This window comes from Danio rerio, chromosome 7, assembly GCF_049306965.1.
Source record: "Danio rerio strain Tuebingen ecotype United States chromosome 7, GRCz12tu, whole genome shotgun sequence".
NCBI lineage: Eukaryota > Metazoa > Chordata > Actinopteri > Cypriniformes > Danionidae > Danio > Danio rerio.
In genome coordinates this window covers 51,065,546-51,093,186 of record NC_133182.1, presented here as the reverse complement: position 1 = coordinate 51,093,186, position 27,641 = coordinate 51,065,546, and the positions used below count along the sequence as shown (strand labels likewise).

Sequence of the window (27,641 nt, the reverse complement as noted above, 5' to 3'; positions counted from 1 at the left end):
TGCATGAAATAAGTTTAGCTTTCTTTCTGCTTTTCTGTACAATTACAGTTTAAAAATGCTCTGCCTCCCTACATTCATTTCAGTTAATCTTTATTCATCAATGACCTCATTGCACTTAAAATGATCTAATTTGATTCATATTTTGACAGTGATTCATTGGCCAAAAAAAGACAGTAGGACTGGTAACATCTATTTTTGGCCCATACATTGCGACAGCCATATATCGTATGCCTTTCTCTAAGTGATATTCTAATGGCATCTTTGTAATACTGCAACCTAATCCACGTAATGGTCTTAATAAAGGTAACAGCCAACTGTTTATTTACTCCTCAAAGGCCATTTCTGCTCACATTTGGTGTCTGGTGTGTGTTAGATTTGAACCCTGGGAACACATATGTTGCCTGGCTCATTACAAATTTCATGATGAGGTTTTAAAGAGAGCAAACAGCTGCTGAATTCTTATCTGTTATTAAGATCCCAGCTGAACACAGACCATCGGGTTTGGGGAAGAAAACAGGCTGGTCATCCTCCTCCTCATCCATCTTCATGTATTTATAGAAGCCAAATCTAAATGACAGTTCAAAAGAGTGACCATATGTATATGTATGTGTTCAGTTATGTATTTAGATGTTGAATACTTTCTTGTCAGGATCAGTTTGGATTCATACTTCTCCAAGTAGACCGGAGACTCTCGGTAGAAGCATTTGTTGGTTTTCTCCATATGAGTAAGTCTGGTGAAGTCATTGGGATACACATAGGAAAGGTAGACCTAGAAATATAAAACAAAATATGATGATATACATCAGGGGTGCCCAAAATTTTCCTTATGAAGGGCCAAAAACGAATCTTGATTGAGGCTAGTGGGTCAAAGTTAAATATAATTGGGTAAATTCCTAGTTTATTTATTAATGTTTAAAAATTGCTAGAAAACATTGCCTTGTATTAACTAATACATGTTTACATTTAATAATAAACTTATTATAAAAAAAACAAAACAATTTCATTTATAACACGATTTATAATTATATAATTTATAAAACAATTACACTAGTTTTTGCCTTGATTTGATTGCCGATGTCTTCTATAGTCCTCTATTCTTCAAAAAATAAATAAATAAATAAGTAAAAATAAATAAATAAATAAATATAATATAATAATATAATAATATATAATATAATAAATATATATATATAAGATTCATTTACATTTAATCGAAACATTAAATTCTAGTTTACTTTTTTGTAGCTCAGCAATAAAACAAATTTTAAAAAGGTTATGTCAAATCAGAAATGGCGATTTCGGTGTTCGTCCCTACCCTCTTTATCATACTCACTTCTCCTTACAATGGAACAACTTTAGGAACCTTTGATATACATGATATGTGCATTTTTTAAATATTAAGCCAAAGTATATCAATTAAAAGAGTCAGAAGTATTAAAAATAGTCCATGTAACTGAAAAGTATTATATTCAAAAGATGCACAACCCTTAAAGGAACAGTCCAGACAAAAAATGACAATCCTGTCATTATTTCCTTGCCATTTACTTGTTTCAAACTTTTATGAGTTTCTTTGTTTTTTTAAACAAAAATGTAGATATTGGAAACCTGTAACCATCAACTTCCCCAGTATTTGTAATTTACTAAATACACTCACATTTTCGTTTTTGAGTAAACTATCCCTTTAATCTCAGACATGTGTTTAACAATAATGGCCAAAAGAGGTCACTGTTTGCTGTAATGTCAAAAATAATAGTGAAGTGAAGTACTGCTTGAGGTTCGCAATATTTTTGTGGGTGTCCACTGTCCAAAACGATACTTAAAGACCCATTTAAGGACAGATATTGCAGTAATAAAAACTTCTTAAAAGCTTTATTATTGTTATTGTTATTATTATACCCTCAAATAAAAATTAACCAGCATTAAACCATCAGTACTATGCTGTTAAAGTTACTGACATAACTATAAAACATTTATTATATTTATTTAAAACATTCTAATGCAGTTGTTAATATCTCGATGCGTAGAATTCATTCATTCATTCATTCATTCATTCATTCATTCATTCATTCATTCATTTTCCTTCAGCTTACTCTAGTTGCTCATCAGGGATTGCAACAGTGAAATGAACCGCATCAAATGTTCAAAATTTATATATACAGGTTATCCAAGATCCTGCTTCTTAATAAAAAAAATTACATGGAATTAAATAATACGTGAAATAGGTGAAATTAAGGAATAATTAATAATGACCCACTAAATTATTAGAGAATACTGTATTGCTGAGGTGGTGATGGTTTTCATAATTTTCTAGTTATTTAAAGGTTTACAGGCAAGTATTCTGCTTATACCAATGTTACCACACATCAAGACATTGTTCAGATGCTGTATTGCAACATATTTGGAGGGGTCTTTGTTTTTAAAATGGTTTTGTGTGTCAGACTAATTTCTTATGCATTTTATCTCAACCCTATTTAACTTTGAACATAAATTTAGAGCAAGTAGGCATGATGAAGCATTAATATGCAGACTAATGCAGTTATGAGAGAGAGTGAGAGAGAAAGACAGAGGTAGAGAGAGAATTTAATTGTATTTTAATTTTAAAAGTGCTTTTTATTATAATCAGGGTTTCTACAGGTTTCATCAAGTCAAATTTAAGACTTTTAAAGACATTTTAAGACCATTATGAATAAAAATTAGGCCGTACACAAGGCTAAACACTTTTTTCGGCCCAGTTTAAATGTTTCAATAACTGTTAAAAACAAATGTTATTGTAAGGAAGTAACATTAACAAGCAATCTTTTGTTAAAAACGTTTATTGAGATGGAATGTTAGTGGTTAGATGGGTGTTACATGGACATAGGCAAATTAAGACTTGTTTAAAATGATTTAAGACCTACAAAACAATATTTCATTGAATTAAAGACTGAAGGCCTAAAATTTTTTTTTTTGTAATTTCAGACATTTTAAGATCCAGCAGTCACGCTTTATAATACATCACTTATCATTACCATGTTTCAGCATGTCAATACTCACTAAAAACACAGGATTTTTTAAAACTATTTTTAAATATGTAAAACAAACTTCTCTTCAACAAGTGAACACAATGCCCCCATTCTCTCCCTTTCTTTGAACTGCTTTGAGAAAGAAATAATTTCCTCGCTAGTGTATAATGTATTTTTGTACATTAATGTATTTGTACAAATTCATTACAATTACCATTTTTTATATAGTCTGCAAGGACCTTTGAAATTATTAAAATCATTCAGCACACTGATATAAAACTGCAATGCAGTTAAGACCAATCTGGAACTTAGCTACTGTATGCATCTCACTGAGAATAATTGCACAAAAATGTTAATTGACCAATAAGAATCAAGCACTCAATAGCTCCAAAACTAAATGATATCTTTAATTTAAGTAATCCTGTGGCTCACTACAATATGAAAATATCCTGCATAGAATTAAATGTAAAATTAACATATTTACAAAGACATTAAACATTTAAAAGGTACACAATTATTTATCCTTAAGCTCATGATTATGTAGCAAACATTCTTTCAACTGAATTGGCAAAATAAAAAATAAAAAATGTTGATAAGTGTATTATACTTACAAACTGCAGGCCTTGATAGCGTGCGATAGGAAAGTCCTTTACCACGTATGTAGGAGAGTAGACACAAGATGGCAGAACATTCTCCAGCCTGGATTGATCTATCATGGGAACTAGGACAACAAATACAGCATCATGTAGGACAATTCATACAAGACTGGCACCTACAGTCTATGAGGACATAAATGTGTTAAGAACGTAAGACAGATTCCTGCAATGACTTTGATGATCCCTTTGGCTAGTCTGAACACCTACCCTGGACCTATTCGTTTTTGAGGATCTTTTGGTCTACTTCACATTGTCAGGCAGGTCCTATTTAAGAAATTTCTTGTTTGCAAACAGGTGTGGCAGTAATCAGGCCTGGGTGTGGCCATAGAAACTGAACTCAAGTGTGATAAACCAGAGTTAAGGTATATTTTAACTAGAGGGAAAGGGGTGGCTGTGTAGTTTTGTATTTAATTTTGCCTTATAATAAAAACCTTCATTTTAAAACTGCTTGATGTGTTTACTTGTGTTATCTTTGACTAATGTTTTAATTAGTTCAATGATCTGAAACATTAAAGTGTGTCAAACATGCAACATGCAACTCTGCCTCTTTTCTGTTTGGCCCTTTCCTGACTGAGCCTGGTTTTTCCCAAGGTTTGTTTCCCATTTCCATCAATCGGTGGTGTTTTTTTTTTTTTTTGCCACTGTCGCCTCTGGCTTGATTGGTTGGGGTGTTGGAGTTGCCCTCCAGTGGATCGTCCTTCAACAGTGACATTCATATTAAACTGAACTGAACCCGTTTCAGTCTAACTGGAAATACACTAGCATTCTTTCTGCATGACATGCAGAATATGTCCCACAAAGTAATCAACAGAAATAAAACAAGATTATTTAGCTTACTCCATCGACAGATTATTTTGCCTGTTTTAAGGGAAAAAAACACAATGTTTTTGTATTTGACTTGAAAATACTTCTTTATTAAAGTTTTTTGTTGTTGTTGTTTGTTTGGATAAAAGGCAAAACAACTAAAACTCTGACAAAATCTCTTAAGATTATTTCACAAACTTTTCTAAAATTCATCCATTAATTTTCTTTTTTGGCTTAGTCCCTTTATTAATCAAGGGTCGCCACAGCGGAATGAATCGCCAACTTATCCAGCATATGTTTTATGCAGTGGATGCCCTTCCAGCTGCAACCCATCACTGGGGAAACTTTTCTAAAATGTAACAGAATATTAACTTATTATGGTGACACTTTATTTTAATGTATAATTCAGACTACAATGAAAAAACTGTTTTATTCATCCAGTTAAATAAAATTAGGGTACTGGTTCACATCTAAATTTTATTACTTAACCCAATGAAAATTAAATAAAGTGCATTAAACAACATTACAGCATACTACATACGATGCTCAAGTATACTTCCTTACAGTGAACACAAAAGTGGACTTTTTTTTTTTTTTAAATATCCTCCATAATTTCATTAAAAGAATAGCTCTATATAATTCATACATGACAAATGCCTGAAAATGATATTACACACAACAACAGCATGAATCAGGGCTGAAAATATTAGAAACATACCCAGCAGGACAATACTCAATTTGCATAACACCACCTGCGATTGGCCATTGGGTTAACTAGAATAATGTAACGCATTCCTACACAGACTCCATAGCGCTCCAAATTGCTCACGTTCTATATAAACCTGGAAAAGTGTTTTAAAGTATTAAGTATTATATCATTACAAGTGTTGTTGCTATTTTTAATCCATCTTAATCTAATTTTATTTGAAATGTAATGGCATCCAAACAGCAGCTTTCCAGAGCCGAAAAAAGGAAGAAAAGAAAAGCAGAGGATACAAAGCAAGCTCAAAGTAAAGGTACAGTATGCTCTGCTATGAATAATTAATTATTTAATAGTGTAGTTTTAGTACTTGTTTGTACTTGTACGATGCCCATGATTACAGAAAAACTTGTGTGATCTGTGAAACAAATAGGCCACATTCAGCATGTTTAAGTAAAAAATATATTAATTATCTATCACACTAAATCACCCTGCTGAAAAAAAACATAGGTTTCCCCCTCATTTTGTCAAAATCTAATTTTACCCACTTTCCAGCATCTAATGCAAAGTTTTGTATGTGTAAATCTGTCTAAAACTAGCTAAAATGTCTTCTGCATTTCAGTTTGTTATGCATATTATTAGTTATGCATGTTATTCATTTACAAAGAAAATGCATTTGGTTCATGTTTTATTTGTATATGTCATACTCACACACTTTATTTCCTTTGTTTTCTGGCTTTATCTGAGTAAACCTGAGTAAATATTTTTACATATTTACTTTTAAAAATTAAAATTATATTCTTTGCGTGCTTTCTTCTCAGTATTTTTACACCAGTGGCCCTAATATTTTTCATCTCACCTAGGGCCACCACTGCATGCACCTGTGTTAATAATCTGAAAAATTTTACATTGGTAAAAACAAATATTTCTTAAATATTCACATGTTTGTACTTAAAATATATTAATCGAAAAAACAAATAATATTAAATTAAAACAAAGAATACATTTTAAATGAATAAAGTACTGCTTGAAAGTGTTTAAAAAAAACAGTTGACAAACTATTAAGACTTTTATTTCAATAAACTACTAATTAGCTGCTTTTAATGTTTAGTGAGATAGTAGTTGGGTTTAGGTATTGGGTAGGATTTGGGCTGTAAAGTAAGATTATAATCTATTAGCACTAATATACAGTTAATATCTAAATAATAGGCAGGTATAATCCAGTAAATGGTGTGAATTGTTACTTAAACTAAAGTGTTACCCTTATTATTTACTGCACCACTGCACATAATCATGTGTGAAAATTATGTGTGAAATGTGTTACTTGAGTTAATGTGTTAAATCAATAGCTGTAAATATAAACAGTACATGAACAATTATATACACAGAGACTGATAAGCGTCCATTCACCACTATTGGCTTGTATATTTACACCCACTATTTGCACACCAGTCCTGACTGTCACATATTCAGTGGCGCTGCTACTAACAAGATGACATCCAATATCTACACCGCCATATGGACCTACCAATGAACTGCAAAGTGTCAACACAAGCAATTAAACATCAGCATGAACCAGCCACAGAATATTCTGTCTATCCAGATAGGGAGACGGCTGTTTCTTTTTTTTTTACTAAGCAAAGATATACATACACACAATGATGCTAGGATGCCGTAAAATATTCCGGCATGCATTATAGCATTATAACACAATTAGATGTGTTTTCTTACAGCATCATGGACTAATTTTTTTGAGCATAAAAATATAATTTAACAAATATTTCTGATTTCAAAATGTACCTATTATTTGTAATTACAATTTAAAGCGTTTCTATTAATTCAGTTATCAAGAATATCACAGTTTGTGCTAAATCAAGTTCATGATGAAAGGGCTGAGTTCCAAAAACAGGACTTTAATAATAAATCCATATACTGCTGAAACGCACAGGAGATCAGTGGAGTAAATGTAGTACAAATATAGTAGTTTAAAATAACTGGCAGTGACATTAACAAAACAGGGAATATGGGAAAAATAAACGAGACAGCTAAAAACTAAATAAATACACATGCAAAAATCGAAGAGCAAAGGAAACTTAATAAGACTAAAGCTGTAGGCCATTCTGAGAGATAACAATAACAATGGTCCTAACCTATTTCCTGTATTACATTTTTAATTTCCTTAGCTTCCAAGAATTCAAAAACGTCCACATATTGATAAATAATATTACGACGACTGTTTTAAAGTTAAGATATGATTAAATTGCCTCTTGTTACAGTTATGAAATAGTTACAACAAGCAGGAAATGTTAATGGGCCAATGACAATGCCACATCGAAATAGTATATACTACATCAAGGCCAATGTAATTTTACATTGTTATTATATTATATTATATTATATTATATTATATTATATTATATTATATTATATTATATTATATTATATTATATTATATTATATTATATTATATTATATTATATTAAGGCTAATAATATGTGTTACAAGTAAATAGCTGGAGCACCCACCAGACCCACCAGAGGGCACTCCAGCTATATAAACACTACACCAGCCATTCCCCTGGACTACACCTACCATCATGCTCTGCAGATCACAGCTGAAACAGTTTACTAATCTAAACACTGGTACACTGACACAGCTGCAGCACATTACACACACTATTTGAGCACCATATGCTGTGACATTTGGATGGCAGGGTCCTTGTGAATTTGGCATCAACATGAAAGCATGGATCCATCCTGCCTTGTATCAGTGGTTCAGGCTGCTGGTGGTGGTAAAATGGTGTGGGTTATTTCCTTAGCGCACTTTTGGCCCATTTGTGTCAATGCCACCGCCTATATGAGAATTGTTGATAAGCATGTGGGACCCTTTGTGACCACAGTGTACCCATCTTCTGATGGCTACTTCCAGCAGGATAAGGCGCCCTGTCTTAAAGCGCGAATCATCTCAGACTTTTTTCTTTAACAAAGAGTTCACTGTACTCAAATAACCTCCACAGTCACCAGATCGCAATCCAATACAGCATCTTTGGGATGTGGTGGAACAGGAGATTGGCATTTTATTAGATTGATATCATGGATGTGCAGCCAATAAATCTGCAGAAACTGTGTGATGCTATCATGTCAATATGGACCAAAATCTCTGAGGAATATTTCCAGTACCTTGTAGAATCTATGCCATAAAGGATTAAGGCAGTTCTAAAGGGGGGTCCAACCTGGTACGAGTAAGGTGTACCTAATAAAGTGGCCGGTGAGTGTATGGTGAGTTTATTTAAGAAATGCATTTCTATCTCCAATGATTTGTTTTAACTCTTTTTTTTTCTTTTTTTTTTTGCAAAAATAAAAATATAATATAATAAGATAATTCATGTGTTTCCATAACTTGTTTTGCATGAGAAACTTCTAAATGCACATTAAAACAGGTTGATGGAAACATTTCTACTGAGATGCTGAGGGTTAAATGTCTGTACAGTACTCACTCTTGTAGAAGGTGTCTCTTGGGTCTGGTTTGAGCATGTCTGCAGTGTGTGTCTCTGTCCTGTGGTAGATCTGCAGAGCGAGAGAGTGACTGGCCAGTGTCTGTGGGATGTGATGTACGCTGTTCATCTTTAGACTGGACTCATCTGACAGACACAGAGAAGAGAGAGATGGAGGATTGAGGACAATGAGAGACAGCATGTGAATTTAAATCAGCCTACAGACTAGCATTCAACAACTTCTGCTGTTGGCAATGCAGAAATGGCAGCATCGCTGCTCGTCTATGGGTGGAAAATAAGTGAAGCATCATGAACTGTATATACACTATAGGGTCCAAAAATCCCACTCTATCTGAACTGCACAAGTGTAAACAAAACCTGCTGCTCATGTTTTCAAACACATCACAATGATAATCTTGTACTCCAATAGAAAAAAGTAATATAATATAATATAATATAATATAATATAATATAATATAATATAATATAATATAATATAATATAATATAATATAATATAATATCAGTTGACATTTCTGTGTGGAGTTTGCATGTTCTCCCCGTGTTTGTGTGGGTGTTTCCAGTGCTGGGTTTTGGCTGGAATGGCACCCGCTGCGTAAAACATTTGCTGGATAAGTTGGTGGCTCATTCCGCTGTGGCGACCCCTGATTAATAAAGGGACCAAGCTGATTGATGAAAGTATTGTTTATTATGAGTTTATGCTAGTAAATACATTGAATAACACAGTAACACTTTAGTTTAGGTCACAATTGACAGAATTAACAAACCATTAACTAGCACTACTAGCTTAATAAACTACTAATTAACCGTTTATTGACAGTTAATGAGGTAGAAGTTGTGTTTAGTTTTTGGGTAGGGTTAGGTTGAATAAGATCATGTGTTATAACTACTAAAGAACATTTAATGCTAATTAATAGGCAGGTAATAAGCCAGTACTTAATAGTATGAATTGTGACCTAAACTAAAGTGTTACCAATACAACTAACTAATGAAACCTTATTGTAAGTAGACCCGGTGCACAGACAATAATCTGCTCCTTAACACCACCAAGATCAAGGAGCTCATTGTGGCCTTTAGGAGGGGACAAACAGGCTCACATGATCCCATCCTCATTAATGGGATGGCCTTTGAGCCTCTCTCATCCTTCAAGTTCCTGGGGATCTTTCTTGGACCACCAACACCTCCAGCCTGGTCAAGAAAGCTCACAAGCTCCTATTTAAGGCAACTTATGAAGAACCAGCTGTCATCAACCGTCTTGGTGAACTACTATCACTGCACAATAGAAAGCATCCCGACCAACTGCATCACAGTCTGGTATGGAAGCTTGCTCTGTTGCTAAGTGTAAGGCACTGCAGCGGGTGGTAAAAACTGTCCAAGGCATTACAGGAACCACACTTTCAGCCATTGAGGACATCCAGACGAAACACTGTCTGCGCCGAGCACACAGTATTCTAAAGGACTCCTCTCACCCTGCTCACAGACTGTTTTCTATCCCGCCTTCAAACAGGCGCTTCATTTGTAATTATGTACACACCCACTGTGCATATACATTTGTAATTATGTTCATATCTATCGGCATACCTCTTATAATTAATAGCCACCGGTACATATTCATCTATTGTAAATTTCTGTTCTTGGCTAATATATAACGTTGATAGTACATCCATCTGTGAATATCACCATAGTTTTACTATAACTGCACTTTATAACTTATACCCTGCACTTGCTGCTATTGCTCTTCTGGTTAGACCTAAACTGCATTTCGTTGTCTTATACTTGCACATTTGTAATGACAATAAAGTTGAATCTAATCTAATCTCATCTCATCTAAAGTGTGACCGGAAAAAACACTTATAAAAATATCTTTGAAAGTTGAAAACTACTGTTCTCACAGGTCAATCGGTGGAAGTATCCAGTATTTGTATTTCAATAGCTACAAGAATGCGCAATAAGTCTGTGTTTTGAATTCAACTCCCAATCATTTCCAATTTTTGTAAAATTGGACAGCCTGTATTCTGATTGGAGTTGTTTATTTATGGATGGCCCATTTTGGTAGAGCATTTTTAGGCAGCGTTCAATCTTCACACTAACTCTGTATCCAGCATAGACACTTAATAAACATGCTGCGCTTCAACTCTATTCACATCGATGGGCTTCAAACCCCTGATGAAACTCTAAATCTAACCTCACTCTGGGAAACCTCATTTTTGGTTGGTTCAATTTTTTTATTTCTCATTCATATGGATACTTCTCCAAGGCTTAAAGAGATGCATCCATGCTCACAGACTGCCTACGCTTTAAGACAATTCCTTGGAGATAAGTGTATGGGCGCTGAAGCATGCAGGTGTGTGTGTGTGAGCGAAACTATTCATTACGCTTTATCTCCTGAACTTATGAGAGCTCACAACAGTGTCCGCTCAGCAAGCCGGCGATGAAAACACACTTTAATTAGTCCTATCGATCCACTGCAAATGTGTTACTGGCCAAGTATAAGTTACACAGCATCAAAGACTGTCTGTCAATAACGGCAGAAATGGCAAACGAAAGCACACAGGGAATAAAAGGAGAGCGTATTAGTGGTTACAGTAACATCTGAGATAAAGAAAACAAACAAAGATGGTCAGAATATGCTGTCGGAAAGCTGAAAGACAGCAGACTTTGACTGACACATTCGCTCGTTCTGTTGATGATTTTGTTGTAGGTCATATGGCTTTATGGATTGTTAAGAATCATATTACAGCCAAATTTAATTGGACATAAGTTGGTGGTAAACGCCTGGACTCATGATGTTTTCGAATGAAGTCTCACTAAAGCTGCATTGATTTGATGAAACAATCCAATTTTGAAATGTTGTGAAAGGCTATTGCTGTTTGATGTAATTATTTTCTATTTTTAATACAAATTAAAACCTCTTTTTAATTTATTCCAGTGATGATAAAGCTGAATTCAAAGCAACCATTACTTCAGTATTCAGTGTCTCATGATCATTCAGAAATCATCACATGTGATGATTTGACATTCAAGACATATTTATAATAATTAGTACATGATATTCGCGTGTGTTTCCTTTGGGTGCTCCAGTTTCCCCCACAATCCAAAGACAAGCACTATAGGTGAACTGGGTAAGCTAAATTGACCGTAGTGTATGTGTATATGTCCTGGTCCTTCAGATTGTGGGTTGAGCAATGGGCTAACAACCCACCTCGTAAAAATTAGATGTTAAAAAACACCAACATGGTGTGGCTAAATATAAAATAAAAAATAAATGAGTACTTGATATATTTGTTTTCAGCCTTTCATTCATTCATGAATGAATGATTGAATTAATCAATCAATGAATTAATCAATATATCAATCAATCAATCAATCAAGTAACAAAGACTATAATAATCCAGAGATTTTTTTTATTTATTTATTGTTATACTTTAAGAACCATGAAAACTCCCCTGTCCCTGCAGAGTGTTTTCACACCTCTAGTTTGAAAAAAGTCAGAAAAGTGGGTGAGTCCAGTTTTGTTTGGGAGCAGTGGGAGTGTTAAGTGGTGAAAGAGCGAAGGGCACAGAGGCAGAGATTCACAGTGACTTTGTTTACATGAACATCAGTAATGGCCTTATCTGCATTAATCTGAATTAGACAATAATATGATTAAGATGATTCCATGAGTTGCTTTTGTTCCTTTCATGATCCCGTTTTGCATGTTATAGCACATAATTAATGTCATTGCGTCACCACGCTATCTGCATTTCCTCTGGAGTTTCATCTAATTTTGGGTGTTTCATTTTTAATTCGTCGATTTTAACTGCAGTTTGGCACTTTCACTTTCATTCTGGAACATTTCATGCATGCCCCTGTGACAAACAAGGTATTGGATGTGAGTATGAACTGCTTGAAGAGTGTTGTTTTAATGGAATTTTTGATACTGCATGCCGTATGGAAAAAAAAACCTTAGATGCACTCGGTAGGTGCAGAGAATAGCGTCAGAAAGCCATGTGTGTATAGACTATGTTGTCACAAAATGCAGTGAAAGTCCTACAAAAAATAGTTTGATTAAGATGTATATGTTTTACACTCGGAGAGCAGCATTTACAGCGGATCTTTCAGTCCATGAAAATGTAGTGATATTACTGTAAACGTAGTAACTAAAGCATTTGACTATGGTATGTCTTTAAAAACTAAGAGTACTGCTGATGATACTAAAACTCAAAGACTTCACACGTTGTACCCGCCGGTACAGACATCCAGTCTCCACGATGGAATTTACACAATGATCTCATGGCCGTGACACAGCTTCAAAATTTTTTTTCAAACCGGAAGAATGAACTTGCTCCAAACAACGCAAAAACAACCAATTTGAACTTTTTTTGTAAAATATATGTGTCCTAATATTGTTTTTAGCAGTGTGGGACACATATATGACTGTCAACATCTCAAAAAATGTGCTTTGCTGTTTTGTGACACTTTAAGGGGGTAGTTAACCCAAAAATGAAAATTGTTTTCTTGAAGTGATGACTCAAAAATATTTTTGTTTGTTCTACTTATTTAAAATGAGCTGGAACAACACAATTCATGATATTTTATTGGGACAAGTTGTCTTCAATCCTCATACATTTTTTAAAAGTGTTCAGTTAACTTAATCAATTTGTGTTGGGGCAACATGAATGAACTGTGTGGAACCCAGTATTTTACAGTGATGGTTCACCCAAAACTGAAAACTCTGTCATATTTACTCTGCCATCTTTTGTCAAACCTGTTTGAGTTTCTTTTCTTTTCTTTTTTTTTCTTTTTTGCCGTGGAACACAAAAATGAATAATATAAACTGGTAACCACTGACCATTCATTAGAGGACAGAAGACCTTTTTGTATGAACATCAGTGGAGACACAGACTGTCACGTGACTCTGACAGAAAGTCAATAGATTTCAAGATTGAAAATCTCACAAAATTCAGACCATCTATGAACGGGAATGAGTGTGCATTTTATAGTGCTACTGATGATGGCTAGATGAGGATATGGTATGTGTAATTAAGCATTAAATTAATTAATTTATGCCAGTGATGATTATGGGAAATAAAGTCTATTTCAGTATTCTGGTGAGTGTGTCGGATGAGAGCTGACATTAGGGATGAGCTGGATGAGGCTGTGACATTAATGTTTGAAAGCAAAGAAAACAACAACAACAGCAACCATAATATTAGTGGTCACACTTTACAACAAAGTTTCAATCGTTTATTTGATATAAATGTATTTACCAACCTGAACTAATAAGAAATAATACTTGAACATTTACGAATGCATTATTAACATCCAAATTCAAGCTTGCTAACTTTATTTTTAACTAATTTGAACAAAGATGACTAAATACTGTAATAAATGTATTGTTCATTATATTAAATACATTATCATTTACACTTTACATCTGCAGTAGGGCTGCGCAATTTATCATTTTGGCATCGATATCCCAATGTGCGTATCCACATTAGTCATGTTCATGTTAGTAAATCCAATAACTAACATTCATTCATTCAATTTATTTTCGGCTTAGTCCCTTTATTAATCAGGGGTTTTCTCCACAGTCCAGAGACATGTGCTTTAGGTGAATTGAATAAGCTAAATTGGCCGTAGTGTATGTGTGTGAATAAGAATGTATGGATTTTTCCTAATACTGGGTTGCAGCTGGAAGTGCATCCGCTGGGTAAAACATATGCTGGATAAATTGGCGGTTCATTCCACTGTGGCGACCCCAGATTAACAAAGGGACTAAGCTGAAAAGAAAATCAATGAAAGAATAAATGAATGATGATAGTTACAAAATATATTTTTAAAACATATTAAACATCAATTAAGTGGGTGTCAGCAACAGAGATCATTGACAGCTCGCCATACACGGTATCTGTTTAACACAGCAGAAAGACAGTCAAAGCCAAACCTCCAAGGAGATCTCACTCAATATACATCTCCCTGAAGACCCAACAGGAGAGAGAGAGAGAGAAAAAGATACTGTGTGTGTGTGTGTGTGTGTGTGTGTGTGTGTGTGTGTGTGTGTGTGTGTGTGTGTGTGTGTGTGTGTGTGTGTTTGTGACATATCAGGACACAAATCTGTACAATGACATGTGTATAAAACAGGTACAAAAGGGGGGTAAAAAATGAGGAAATATGAGGACATATTGTTGACGTCCTCATTTCTCAAAAAGCTTATAAATTCCACAGGATGAATTTAATCAGAGTGTAAAGCTGCACACAGTCTCCTGTGATGGTTGGGTTCAGGGGTAGGGTGGGGTGAGGGCAATACAATATACGATTTGAACAGTATAAAATGAATGGAAACCTATGTAATGTACCCACTTTTCAAAAAAAACAAACAAACGTGTGTGTGTGTGTGTGTGTGTGTGTGTGTGTGTGTGTCTGTGTGTGTGTGTGTATGTGTCTGTGGTCCTAGTATTTACTACATTATGGAACCAAATGTCCCCTGAATTATAGTCACACCAGTAGATTCTGATCTTCTGGGAATGTTATTTTGGCCCCAATGAGGAAAACAGCTCGTAAGTAATTAGACATATATAAACCTTTTTCTTAGAACGCAACATTACCCATAATGCTTTGCGTGTATGTGAAAGGAGAATGCTAAGAATGTCTTGTCTGCAGCTGATGCATATAAACAGTCACATTTAGACAGATTTGCAACAATAGTTTTAATCTATTTTATTTGCTTTTAACGTCTTTGAACTAATCCTGCTGTCGATCAGCGCCACCTCCTGGACTGATCATTAAAAAAAAAGTCATCTAAAGGAATGGAAAACAACTGTGAGGGACTTACAGGTCAATATTGTGATAATGCCATATAATATGATAAAAGCTTCATCAAGTAATGGCAACAACAACAAGAAGATACAAACAGAAGCCTATAAAGTATTTTGACAATATAAAACTGCAAATTGCTTCTCGTGAGGGCTGCGTTTAGGGACAGAAAATGCCTTTAAAGTATTCAAAAATAATTATGTCTATGGGAAGACCCTATAAAACATGAAAACCCGACAGACAAGAGTGTGTCGTGTCTCTGTCTATGTGTGTGTGGTCCGCCTTGAGGGAGTGGCCTGCGTGATTAATGATTGGGACACTATGGAGTCTCCGGTGAGCTGTGTGGGACGGCGGTGCTGAGAGTTAATGCACATCCCCCTCTCCCTCAGCTTGTTAAGTACAGTGAGGATTTAATCGAAAAATTGCTTTCGTCTCAAATAATTATGTAAACGAAGCAAAGGAGGGCCATGGGGATTGTCTTTCTGTCTTTTCTCCTCTCCCCCGCTGCACTCAGTGTCTCTGCTTCCCCTTAAAAGCATGTGTAAATTAAAGTCGTTTCCCTTGATGAACGGCAGTAATTTGAAGGGGAACGTGTCAACATGTGTAATGCTTGATAAGGCGATATGCAAAGGAGCACGGCGTACATACTCACTGTCATCGCGCACACAGGAGGCGAGTGTTTTCTGCCGATTACATAGTTGCCGCTGCCTACATTCAAATGTAAGGACAATGAGAGTTTCCACGCAGACAGCAGAGGCTGTGATGTTTAGAGGATGTGAGTGAGCGCTAACTGCAGTGTTCAGATATGACTGCAACAGGCACAGTTTGTGAACATTGCTCTTGAGAGTTTACTGCTGTTTTCTGTTTTATCTTCTCTGAAAAGCGTGTTTTATTTATGAGTAAAAAAACTTAAATCTCACGAAGGAAGAAGAATTTACCTGTGTACAAGGAGATGTAAGCTGAGTCAATGACATCAAACTTCTGTCCGGGAAGGAAAGGCCTCCACTGCAAGACAAGAGAAAGACTTAAGAAGGGAATTACTGCAAGAGCAATTTACTGGAGCAGTAAATTATATATATATAATACACACACACACACACACACACACACACACACACACACACACACACACACACACTGGTTCTTGAATCTGATATTTTGCCAGTAACAACACACAAAGGCCTCTTCACCCTTCACCTCTGTGCATTACTCCACCCACAAAGTAAGCAACAAGCTGAGAGACACAACAGTTTGACAAATATTACAACATAATGTAGTTTTGAGGCTTTTTTTAGTCGAGAATGTAGTTGTTTAGATTGCAACTATGCAGTTTATTTGTAAGAATAGTGCCTACTTTAAAATATTTACAATTTCTGAGAGAGCTCATCGGCGGCCATTAGGCTGCCACAGAGTAGACCAGACGGTTGACATTTTCTATCCACAAGATGGCGACAGAACTGCATAATAAGCCCTTACGCTTAGAAGATTATAACACAGTCTATATATATATGAGCACAGTCTATATATATATATATTTATGAGTCTATATATATATATGAGCTGTATCATGTGAGTAGTAGTGCAATGTGAGTGTATATTGCCCCTTTTGGGAGACCTGCATTGGCATTAGTGTCCCACCAGTGACAATATACATCCATATTGCACTGCTATGAGTGTGATATTACATTTATACAACAGTTGTACGGCATTATCGTGTATATAAATAAAAAAATTAAACACAGGGAGTCTAAAAATCCTTCTGTATGAGGAGCTACTTTCTTCCGCCATTTATTAATATCTGCAGCTGAGGTCAGAACAGCAGAATCCGTTACTAGTTCACAAGCATCACTTTAGAGCTAGTGTTTGAATGATTCTCTAGCGCAGGGCTATTCAATAGGCGGCCCGCGGGCCAAACCTGGCCCCCGAGGCAATTTGTTCCGGCCCTCCAAACAAATAAATAAATTTAGTTCAGTCGAAAAATGGCCGCTATTGTTATGAAGTGACGTGCATCTGTTCAATACAGCATGAGCTGCATAGGCTGCGCAGAGAGCGAGTCACCTGATATTAAGCCAGTGGCGCAGGCAGCTGAACACATTTTGGACATGTTTGTAGAAAAGATCTTTTGTACTATGCACTGATCTCGTCAATAAGGATGCAACAATTTGCTAATTTAAGTTACACAGTTAATTAATTGTAAAGTCTTCTCTAAGTCGCATTTCTGACGCATGGAACGAAACAAAACTGCTGCAATTTAGCAAAGTTGTGCCAAGTTGCCAACTGTGCACTGGTTTAAAGTTCCAAGCTTGTACTCTGAGGCTAATATGCACGCTTACCGGATTAACTATAGCAGCGGCCGTTTCCATATCACGTCTTTTCGCTTGCAAGTTTGTTATTTCTAATGTAAGAATATATGACAATATGAAGCAGAGCAACGCATTTACGCCTTTCCGGGCGGACGCAGAAGAAAATATCTGATCTCACGGTGAGAGTTGTGCGTGCCTTTTAGTGCAATGTAAACAAAAGGTATGTTAGACGAATTATTATTAGAATGATTATGTATGCATGAACGCAGATGGCAACAACAGTTAATCTAAATAGCTACTTACCTAACATAAAGCTTGAATTTACATTAGACGTGATAACCATGATTATTCTTCAGACTATATAATCGTACAACCAAAATTTTTAATTGTTGCATGTATAATTGTTATGTAGTTCAAAACATAACATATGAATGAGTCTGAATGTAGCAGAAGCCTACTTCAGCAATGCACTGCTTTTGTTGTGCTCTGAAATTTACAAACATTTGAACGTTTGTAAAAAAAAATAAATAAAATAAAAAGTCTACAATGCACTGATTTTATGTAGTTTCAAAATACAATATATTAACATTTTAATGTAGAAAAAGCCAATGTGGGTGTCTTAAGGAGCAAAAATACAGCATATGGGCTTTTATATGTACACTGTAATTCCGAATAAGTTGACAAAACTCAAAAAATTTGAGGTAATCAGTTACGTCAAATTTTTTAAGTTATGAAATTATCTATTTTAAGTAAACAGAAACATTAAGTTTTGAGTTTGTTGTACTCATGCAAGACACTTCACCTAACTTAAAATACCCAAGTTACTCAGCTTATACGTTTTAATTGCAATTAACTTAATTGTTTTAATTTTTCCAAACTTTAAATACTTAGTCACCCAGCTCATACATTTTAATACCAATTAACTTAATTGCTTTAATTTCTTTCAACTTTAAATACTTAAATCACCCAGCTCATACATTTTAATAGCAATTAACTTATTTTTAATTATTTATCTCACCTTTACATTCTTAGTCACCCAGCTCATACATTTTGATAGCATTTTTTAAAATTAACTTCTCCATCGTCAGTTTCACAAATAAAATTAGCCATTATTTTAATCTTTAAACCCCATAAATCTGTCAAAATAAATCTGTAATTTAAAACACACAGACAATACCATTTTAGACATTTATTGTTAAAGAAAAAATGTCCAACAGTACTTTCAAATTTGTCTCCTATGCAATTACAAATGTCTTAAAACGATAAAAACTATTAGACATAAAGAGATTGAAAATGAACACTATTCTGAAATTAATAAAAAATTACCCACAATGTAAATATGATATCAGACATAAGAGCCTCAAGAAAAAACAACTATAAGTTTGATAAAATTTAATAATACATTAATAAGTGTAAAACTTACTCTTAAGGCATTCGTTAAAAAAAATAATAAGTGCACATTCTGTGAAGTGACTCGTTTAGTGTAAACTACACAGAAACTGTATATATATATATATATATATATATATATATATCGTTGAAGTCAGAATTATTCGCCCCCATTTATTTTCCCCCCAATTTCTGTTTAACGGAGAGCAGATTATATATATATATATATATATATATATATATATATATATATATATATATATATATATATATATATATATATATATATATGTATATGTGTATTGTAGCGAGGCAGAGGGAAAACAGCGACACAGTTGGATAAGTTTACAGACAAGTCCCCGGAGGGTGCTTTATTTACAACGTGAATGGGGTGTAAACGGTGCTCTTCTTCAAGGTGAGGTGCTCTGGGAAGTAAGTGAAGGACAGTGAGTAGTCGGATGTGGGATCGTCACGAGCTGGAGTCTGCTGTGGAGAGACAGAGAGACAAGCGTTAGCGCATGGAGTCATTGGGTGAATGAAGCTCATCTTCTCCTTGCGTGGGCTTGGTTTATATGCCTCTCCACTTGATGACGTCCAGCTGTGAACGATCCTGTGTTGATGATGGTCCAGCTGGGTTGAATTAGCGACCAGGGCGACGTGGCATGTGTGCGCTCGTTACAATATATATATATATATATATATATATATATATATATATATATATATATATATATTCAGTCTTGGTTGAACTATGATTCTGTCATTTACTTATTCCAAACCTGTTTGAGTTTCTTTCTTCTGTTGAAAAAAAAAAAAAAAAGCTGAGACCTGTAACCACCGATTTCCACAGTATTTGTTTTCCTATTAGAAAGTCAGTGGTTACAGGTTGTCAGCTTTACTTAACTTTTGTCTTCAACAGAAGCAAGAAATTCAAGCAGGTTTGGGACAAGTGAAGAGTTAGTAAATGACAGAATTTTACATTTGGACAAACTATCCCTATATATAATAAAATGCATACTTACCAATTAAAGGTAAATAAATGTTTTGAAGTTACTACCCCAGAGACAGTCTTTATTAAGTTAAAAAAAAAAAAAAAGCTCTACATCAACTCATTCTTTAAGGTTTCCATGCTACGAGACTTTTTATTTTCCATCATCCATGCCAAGCAAAACTTTTTGCACAAGTTCAAAGTCCTTTACTATATATTATGTGAAGAGCATACATTAATCCATACAAGACAAGAAAGGTCTGGAAGTGTGCTGTGGGTGGTGTCCAATTCATTCTTCAGGACAACAGAGACCCTCAGTGAATGCAGGGCCAATAAAGCATCTTCAGTCAGCAGGATTATCAATCTAAAAATATAATTCAAGGATATTAATGTAAGGACAGTATCACAATGACTGAGCCAATATTATATGATTCATCAACTATTCTTGATTACAAATATGTTATTAAGTAAAAGTTTTCAAAACTTTCATCTTTTCATTAAACATGCCTAATTGTGAAAAGAATGAATGAAGTCTTACCAGGGTGTTCCTAAAGAATCTTAAGTCACGCTCACGCAGCAAGACCAAAAGACCTCTGATAACAGTAGTCCGTCATGAACTGACATCATTCAGTTCCTGGAAATCAAGAATCAATTTTTTAAAAATTAAAAAAATAATAATAATTCAAATTATATTTTAATGTATACTTTAACACGTGACCCAAACATACCTGCTCATCATAAACCTTTAAAAGATTAGCCAGGGTATCTGCTGTCTTGCCAGTTTTGGATGTTGTTTGCCTTAAAATTGTCATCAAATGAAATAGGTGGTGGTCCAGTTTTGCAAAGAATTTGTGGGGAAAATTCTCATTTGTAACATGTTGGTACTCTGCAAACAGCAAAAAGAAACAAGAGAGAATTTCATTAAACAAACCCACACCACAAAATATACAATTCTAGAAAAAATGTATTAATATTATTATTATTATGTTTCATTTACTTGTCTATTTTTTACCTCAGATGAAAATCAGGTGTTGATCAGATGTTGAAAGCAGGATCTTCATGTTGTAAACTGAACTCAAGGTCTAGCTGAAGTTTCACTTTCCTTGCTGCAAAAGTATCATTGATAAATACACTGTAATATTTATTTTATCTGGATATGCCAGGCATAGTAGTACAAAATAAATATTTTACCCACCTTTCACATGCCTCCATTTAAGAACCTATCTGTAGTCAGCAACACCCGACCTTCAATTCTGTATGTACACAAAGTCACAGTGTCATTTAGCTGAGAGTGGAAGTAGTACAATTGCCTGATGTCTAACGTTAACCTCCAAAACGGTTAGCAATAGAGCTGATTATCATGTTAGTTGCTTTAATTCGATGAACACAGATTTAATTTAAACAGTATTGAAATTTCTAAAACTGAATAGGACGACAAAGAAATTTAAGGCCTGATTTTAAAAACTAGAAATAACAAAACTTACCTTATTGTCTAATGATGTAAAAATATATAGACTAAAATATTTATATTTTTAAGATATAAATATATTTTAAGCTACAAAATTTGCACATCAGAAAACTGTCTTCTTTACCATGTCTTGAATATTTTGTTTTGTTATTATTTTATTTAATAACATAATTTTGTATTAATGTGTTATAGATATGCATACTTTGTTTTTTAGGCTGTTTATATTCTCTCCAGAGTAGACATTTTAAAAATAGATTGAAAAAAAAAAAAAAAACTTTTATCATACCTTTAAAATACATTTGACCTAAATGACATTTAAACTCATTTAACTGATCGCATTAATCAGGTAATCATTGATATGCAGAGATGTCGTCTTAAGCGCGAGGAAATATTAAGTGTTGATCAGTGCTGGTGATTGAGGTAAAGTTAGTTTTATATTTACACATTCAGACTTTCTCCTTAATAATATAATTTCAGAAAGGTAATTTTTGCATATTCTTAATGGTGAAATCATATTAGCAGCCAATGACTTTCAAAGTACAACATTGTTCAGTCAAAAAAAAATAGTGCATTTAGTGTAATGTTGTTTTCATGTCATACTTGCATGTGATTTCAGAACGAATAGACAAAGAACCATGGTAAACAATTTATGGAGCGAGTCACAAGTTGTTACTAAATGAATGTATGAATAAAAAACCAACTTTACCTCAATGTGGTAGTGTAAAATGAAGCTCTGCTCTGTACCTGCTCAAGTGAGGAGCGCAGCTTAAATGTTCTCCGTCAGGCTATCCTCATACATGGATCAGCAAGCAACAAGCTGAGTGTGACAGAGTTAAGTTTTGAGACTACGTTTTTGCGCGTCATCAGAAAATACCGTTAAGTGTTTAGGCGGAGATCATTTGAGTTATGATTAACGTTACGTTTCTTGCGCCTTTCGTTTCCGAAGTGCCTACAGATCGCGAAGATGATACCACATTCACACACTGGATGGAGTTCAGCGCAGCGCCATGACATGCGGTTGTGAGAGCGCACGTCTCCATGACAACTTCAGCACAGGCTGAGAAAAGGCATACTCGCGCCAAGATTTAAATTTTTTTGAAAAATGTAATCTGCCGATTTTAAATATTTTTGTCTTTATCACACTCTGTTAAAATTCAGAGTTAACACATTACAACTAACGCTAACATTGCACTGATTCTAACTTTTTAAACAGTAATGTTAACGTTAGTTAGCAACAAGTGAGGCTAAACATGTTTTCTGTAATGTACGACATGTAAACGCACCCTGATTAACTCTACATTACATTGAACTGTTACTGTGATTATATTAATTAAAACATACATTTAATATTTCTTGGATTTGTAAATATTTTACTTACTGTAGTGTGAAGCGAGGCCGATCCGCCATCTTGAAAAAAACGAATGAAGCATGAGCACGTACGTGAACCTGGATGACGTCAGACGCAAAATCACTAGGCTGACAGAATTTGAGTTAATGAAACTTTAAAGAGACATTTTGTATAGATTAAACCCAGCAGAATTGTTCACCTTACTTGAAAGATTAAATTTTTACAAACTCAAAAATAAGAAAAAGTTCTAAATACTCATCAAGGTTAATTAAGATAAACGAATTTTAATGATTTAAGTTAATAGAACTCAACTCAATTAATTAGTTACAGCATTAGGGTTTACAGTGTAGTTGTGTCATCACTCATATAGCAAGTCATATCTCTCCTGCCCTTCCTTTGGGATGCTTTTCATGAACCGGCCCCCATGACAAACTAATTGAATAGCCCTGCTCTAGCGTAATGTCTAAAGTGATGAAAACAGGTAATTTTGCTCACATTTTTACGATTATAAGGCTGAACAGCATGAAATGCCATCAGTCTACAGAGATTTCCCAGTATTTCTCTGTTGCAATCAGGATATCACAATAATTAACCCCGAAAAAGCCAAAGCAATGTAAACACTACCAAATTACTATTGTGTTTAAGATGAGTAAAAATTACTCTTGTGTTTAAGATGAGTAAAAATGCTAAACACATATGGGCATTTCTTCTTTCTTTCTGTTTACTGAACTACTATGCAGTAACAAAAACAGGAGACTCCTTAGAAATAAACAGAAGTACGAGTTCTGATATTACAGAATATTGCATGGCTATCAGCCAATCGGATTCGAAAACCACACAGAACTGGCTCTATAGAGCTCTATAGGGCTCAGGTTTCAGGGCTCATCACAGTACAGAAACCGCATTAGTGAAAATAACCAATGATTTACTCTTAGCTGCTGACCAAGGGTGCATCTCGCAATTAGTTTTACTCGATCTTAGTGCGGCATTTGATACCATTGACCACAATATCCTCATAAATCGCTTAAAGTCTACAGGTGTCCAGGGACAGGCTCTACAATGGTTTAAGTCGTACTTAACTGACCGTTACTAGTTTTTGAATATTAATGGACAGCCTTCACAAGTCAGCCCAGTAAAGTATGGGGCGCCTCAAGGATCAGTTTTAGGCCTTTTGCTGTTTACAATTTACATGCAACCACTGGGAGACATTATTAGAAGACATGGGATCAGCTTTCACTGCTATGCAGATGATACTCAATTATATATTTCAACTAAACCTGACGAGACATCTGAACTGTCTAAACTAACTGAGTGTATCAAAGACATTAAAAGACTGGATGACCAACAATTTTCTTCTCTTATACTCCGACAAAACAGAATTATTACTTATTGGGCCTAAATCTTGCACACAGCAGATCTCGCAACTCAATCTACAAATAGAGGGATACAAAGGTAGCGTTCGCTCTACTATAAAAGATGTGGGTGTCATATTAGAAAGCAATCTAACTTTTGAAAACCATATATCCCATGTCACAAAAACTGCCTTCTTTCATCTGAGAAATATCGCTAAATTACGAAATATGCTATCCATCTCTGATGCAGAAAAGCTAGTCCATGCTTTTATGACTTCGAGGCTGGATTACTGTAATGCTCTATTTGCTGGCTGCCCAGCATCCTCTATTAACAAACTTCAATTAGTACAAAATGCAGCAGCCAGAGTTCTTACCAGGTCTAGAAAATATGGTCATATCACCCCAATTTTATCCTCCTTACACTGCCTGTTAAGTTTCATATTGAATTTAAAATATTATTTCTCACCAATAAAGCTCTAAATAATCTAGCTCCTGTTTATCTAAATTGGATTGGTAGAGCTATGCATCGATGAATTTGCTTTTCAGTGTTTGAACTCTCAGTAATGGTTTTAAATCACACTGAACTGAGCTAAACTGAACTGAACTGAACTTAAACACTAAAAACTGAACTACACTGTTCCAGTTACTATGACCATTTATGTGAAGCTGCTTTGACACAATCTACATTGTTAAAGCGCTATACAAATAAAGCTGAATTGAATTGAATAGTGCTCATTACCCGATATAACTAATCAAATACATATAAATATTTTAATGTATTTACTTTTAATATTTGTAATACTAATTATTTCACCTGAGATCCAGGTTACTAAAATTTATTATATGTTCAAAAAGCCCCAAATAGTTCATCTTTATAATAAAACCAGCTCATATCAGCAGCCCACCTGCACTTTGCTGATATCTGAGTGTTAGTTCTGCGCCCATTACTGATCCAAATCCATCTGTCACTTTCATCTCATCAGTCTATAAAAGCTTTAAAAAATCTTTCCAGATATTTCTTGGCCCAGTCTTGATTTTCAACCCATGTGTCTTATTCAGTGGTGGTCAGACTTCAGCCTTCCTGACCTTGGCCAGCATGTCACTGAGCACTGAACAACTTGTACTCTGAAGCACTCAAGTATTATACAGTCGGTTGCAGTTCTGGACTATGACAGCAGCATAATATATTTCTGGAAGCTTCATATTTGACTCTTCTCAAATCACTGTCAATTCATTTGCTTCTTTCTTTCTGACCACATTTCTTGCGACTGTGCTGACGATTAGGCTAATTAGGCCACACCCTCTCTCATTATACAATTACTCTACACATCAGATCACATGCTTAAGGCCCCGTTTACACTAATACGTTTTCGTTTTAAAATGCACAATTTTGCTATGGTTAGGCCATCCTTCCACGAGCGTTTTCATTCTAAAATGCTACTGCTCCATCTCAGTGTGCATGGGGGAAAACGGAAACATATGAAACCGGAGGTGGGGCTGCAGACATTCGCCTATCTGATCGGGACTTTTTCCTCAATATTAAGTAGCCTACAGACAGTTCAGTCCTGCATCCTCTCCTTGTAAGTTCAGACTTTGCATGTTTGATATGGAAAACAAAAGCCAGAGGACACGTCAGGTAAATCTTCAAAGGGAACAGTGTACTTTATAACATCATTTACATCATCCTGGCTACGCTGTTTCACTATCTTAACAATAACATGACTGTCAAAACTTGATTTACAGAACTGCTATTTTTATTTTGATATTAGCAACTCAACAGACAGCAGAAATGTTGAGGCGTTGTGTAGCTACATATTTATATGAGTGTCATCTTCACTGTATGCATATTTATAACAAAACGGAGTCTAAAACATCACTGTCCCCTTTCATTTTCATTGAAAATGTGATCCCTCTCTTTTGCTGATTATCAGTTTTGATAATCAATATTGGCCGTTATTAAAGTATAACGTACAATACATTAAAGGAAATAAATGCAAGCAATCAGTCAATATACAGTATTTACGTGGTTACATTAGTTATTAACTCATTAACTAACTTATTAGCCAAAACACGTTACCTGAGAGCAAGTAATAGTTTTAAAAGACCAAAGTCAAGGAATTTGTTGTTAGATATAGACAACAAGATGAATTAAATATCACGTTTAACAAATATAGTGAGATTGGATCCAGCGGTACATCCTTAATGAACAGTCTGACGAGCACAGCTCTCATCCGGGTAAATGCTGCAGTTCATGCCAGAGTGTGTGCAATGCCATTTTAAAACTTAAATACTAGTGTAAACGGGGCCTAAATCTAATAGCATTTCAGGTTTATACAGCTTGGAGCTAAAGCAAATGGTCAAAATACTCACTTGCCTATTTAAAGTAAACTTGTATAAAGTAAAGCTACACGATATTGGGAAAAAAATCGGATATTGTGATCATTTGCTTTTCTGTGATATAGATTGCAATCTGAAAACAAATTTACCAGATGACATGAAAATCTCTATTAAGAAAGAATTTATTCATTTAAAGGGAATTGATTGGGATGACTGTGCTGAAGAGTACCATAACACAATATACATATAATACATAAGTTACAATCATAGATAAATACAAAAGAGCAAAAATGTTGATTAAATAAACAGTTCTTTTATGGTTTTCTGGGAAACCAAACAGAATTCACCTACAAAAGTTAAATGATCAACTTCAATTCTATTTAAGTCAAGCTTATTTGTATAGCACTTTTCACAGTAATTATTGTTCCAAAGCCGCTTTACAAAAGGTGCACATTATTACATTCTAATCAAAATAAGAGAAAGTGTTTAAGTGTTGTGTATAGTGAGTATCTTTTTAAAAAATCCAATTAACATTTTGTCAATAAAGTGGCTAATTCATACGCAGTTTAGTCGTAAGCAAAATGTGTGATTTTAAAAGAAGGCATGGCACCAAACCCCACCCCTAAACTGACAGAGTAGGATGAGCAAAGAGCACTAAATTCTACAAATGAGATCATACAAATTCATACAAACTAGCCTCTAAATAAAAAAAGTTACAAATAGTCATAAAATATCAAGGAATAAGTGAGTTGGCGGTTCATTCCACTGGGGTGATCCCTGATAAATAAAGAGACTAAGCCAAAAACAAAATGAATGAAAATGTAATTGACAAAATAGCAATACACAGTCTTTGTTTTATGAATGATTCAATAAAAAATAATACATTAATTAATTCATTCATTTTCATTTGCTTTTCATGGGGGCAGCAGTTTTAGGAGAGTTCCAGGACATGCCTGGAACACCTCCCTAGGCCTCCTCAGCTAACT

At 34.7% G+C, this 27,641-nt stretch overlaps 1 protein-coding gene and 1 long non-coding RNA gene across 7 annotated transcripts in view; both read right to left on the bottom strand.

Moving 5' to 3' along the window:
* b4galnt4b (beta-1,4-N-acetyl-galactosaminyl transferase 4b) overlaps positions 1-27,641 on the bottom strand; it is a 205,781-nt gene that overhangs the window by 16,402 nt on the left and 161,738 nt on the right. For all 3 annotated transcript variants that reach the window (XR_012382650.1, XM_682637.9, XM_073907264.1), the window contains 5 exons: positions 16,409-16,475; positions 8,659-8,802; positions 3,614-3,723; positions 669-769; positions 494-567 (listed from right to left, as the gene is read on the bottom strand). Coding sequence is in view for 2 of the 3 variants with exons in the window: in XM_682637.9 (XP_687729.4) it covers positions 494-567; positions 669-769; positions 3,614-3,723; positions 8,659-8,802; positions 16,409-16,475 (496 nt within the window). In the remaining variant the exon portion in view is untranslated. The remainder of the gene's footprint in view (positions 1-493; positions 568-668; positions 770-3,613; positions 3,724-8,658; positions 8,803-16,408; positions 16,476-27,641) is intronic.
* Positions 19,503-23,048, bottom strand: LOC137496212 (uncharacterized). 4 transcript variants are annotated; one of them, XR_011016388.2, is made up of 7 exons: positions 22,997-23,048; positions 21,346-21,403; positions 21,163-21,256; positions 20,879-21,036; positions 20,689-20,784; positions 20,397-20,514; positions 19,503-19,648 (listed from the first exon to the last, which is right to left on the bottom strand). It is a non-coding gene; the product is annotated as an uncharacterized lncRNA (long non-coding RNA). The 4 variants fall into 4 exon arrangements; XR_012382668.1 differs by lacking the exon at positions 19,503-19,648 and adding an exon at positions 22,363-22,435 and having other exon boundaries at positions 20,275-20,514; positions 22,539-23,048; XR_012382667.1 differs by lacking the exon at positions 19,503-19,648 and adding an exon at positions 22,363-22,435 and having other exon boundaries at positions 20,275-20,514.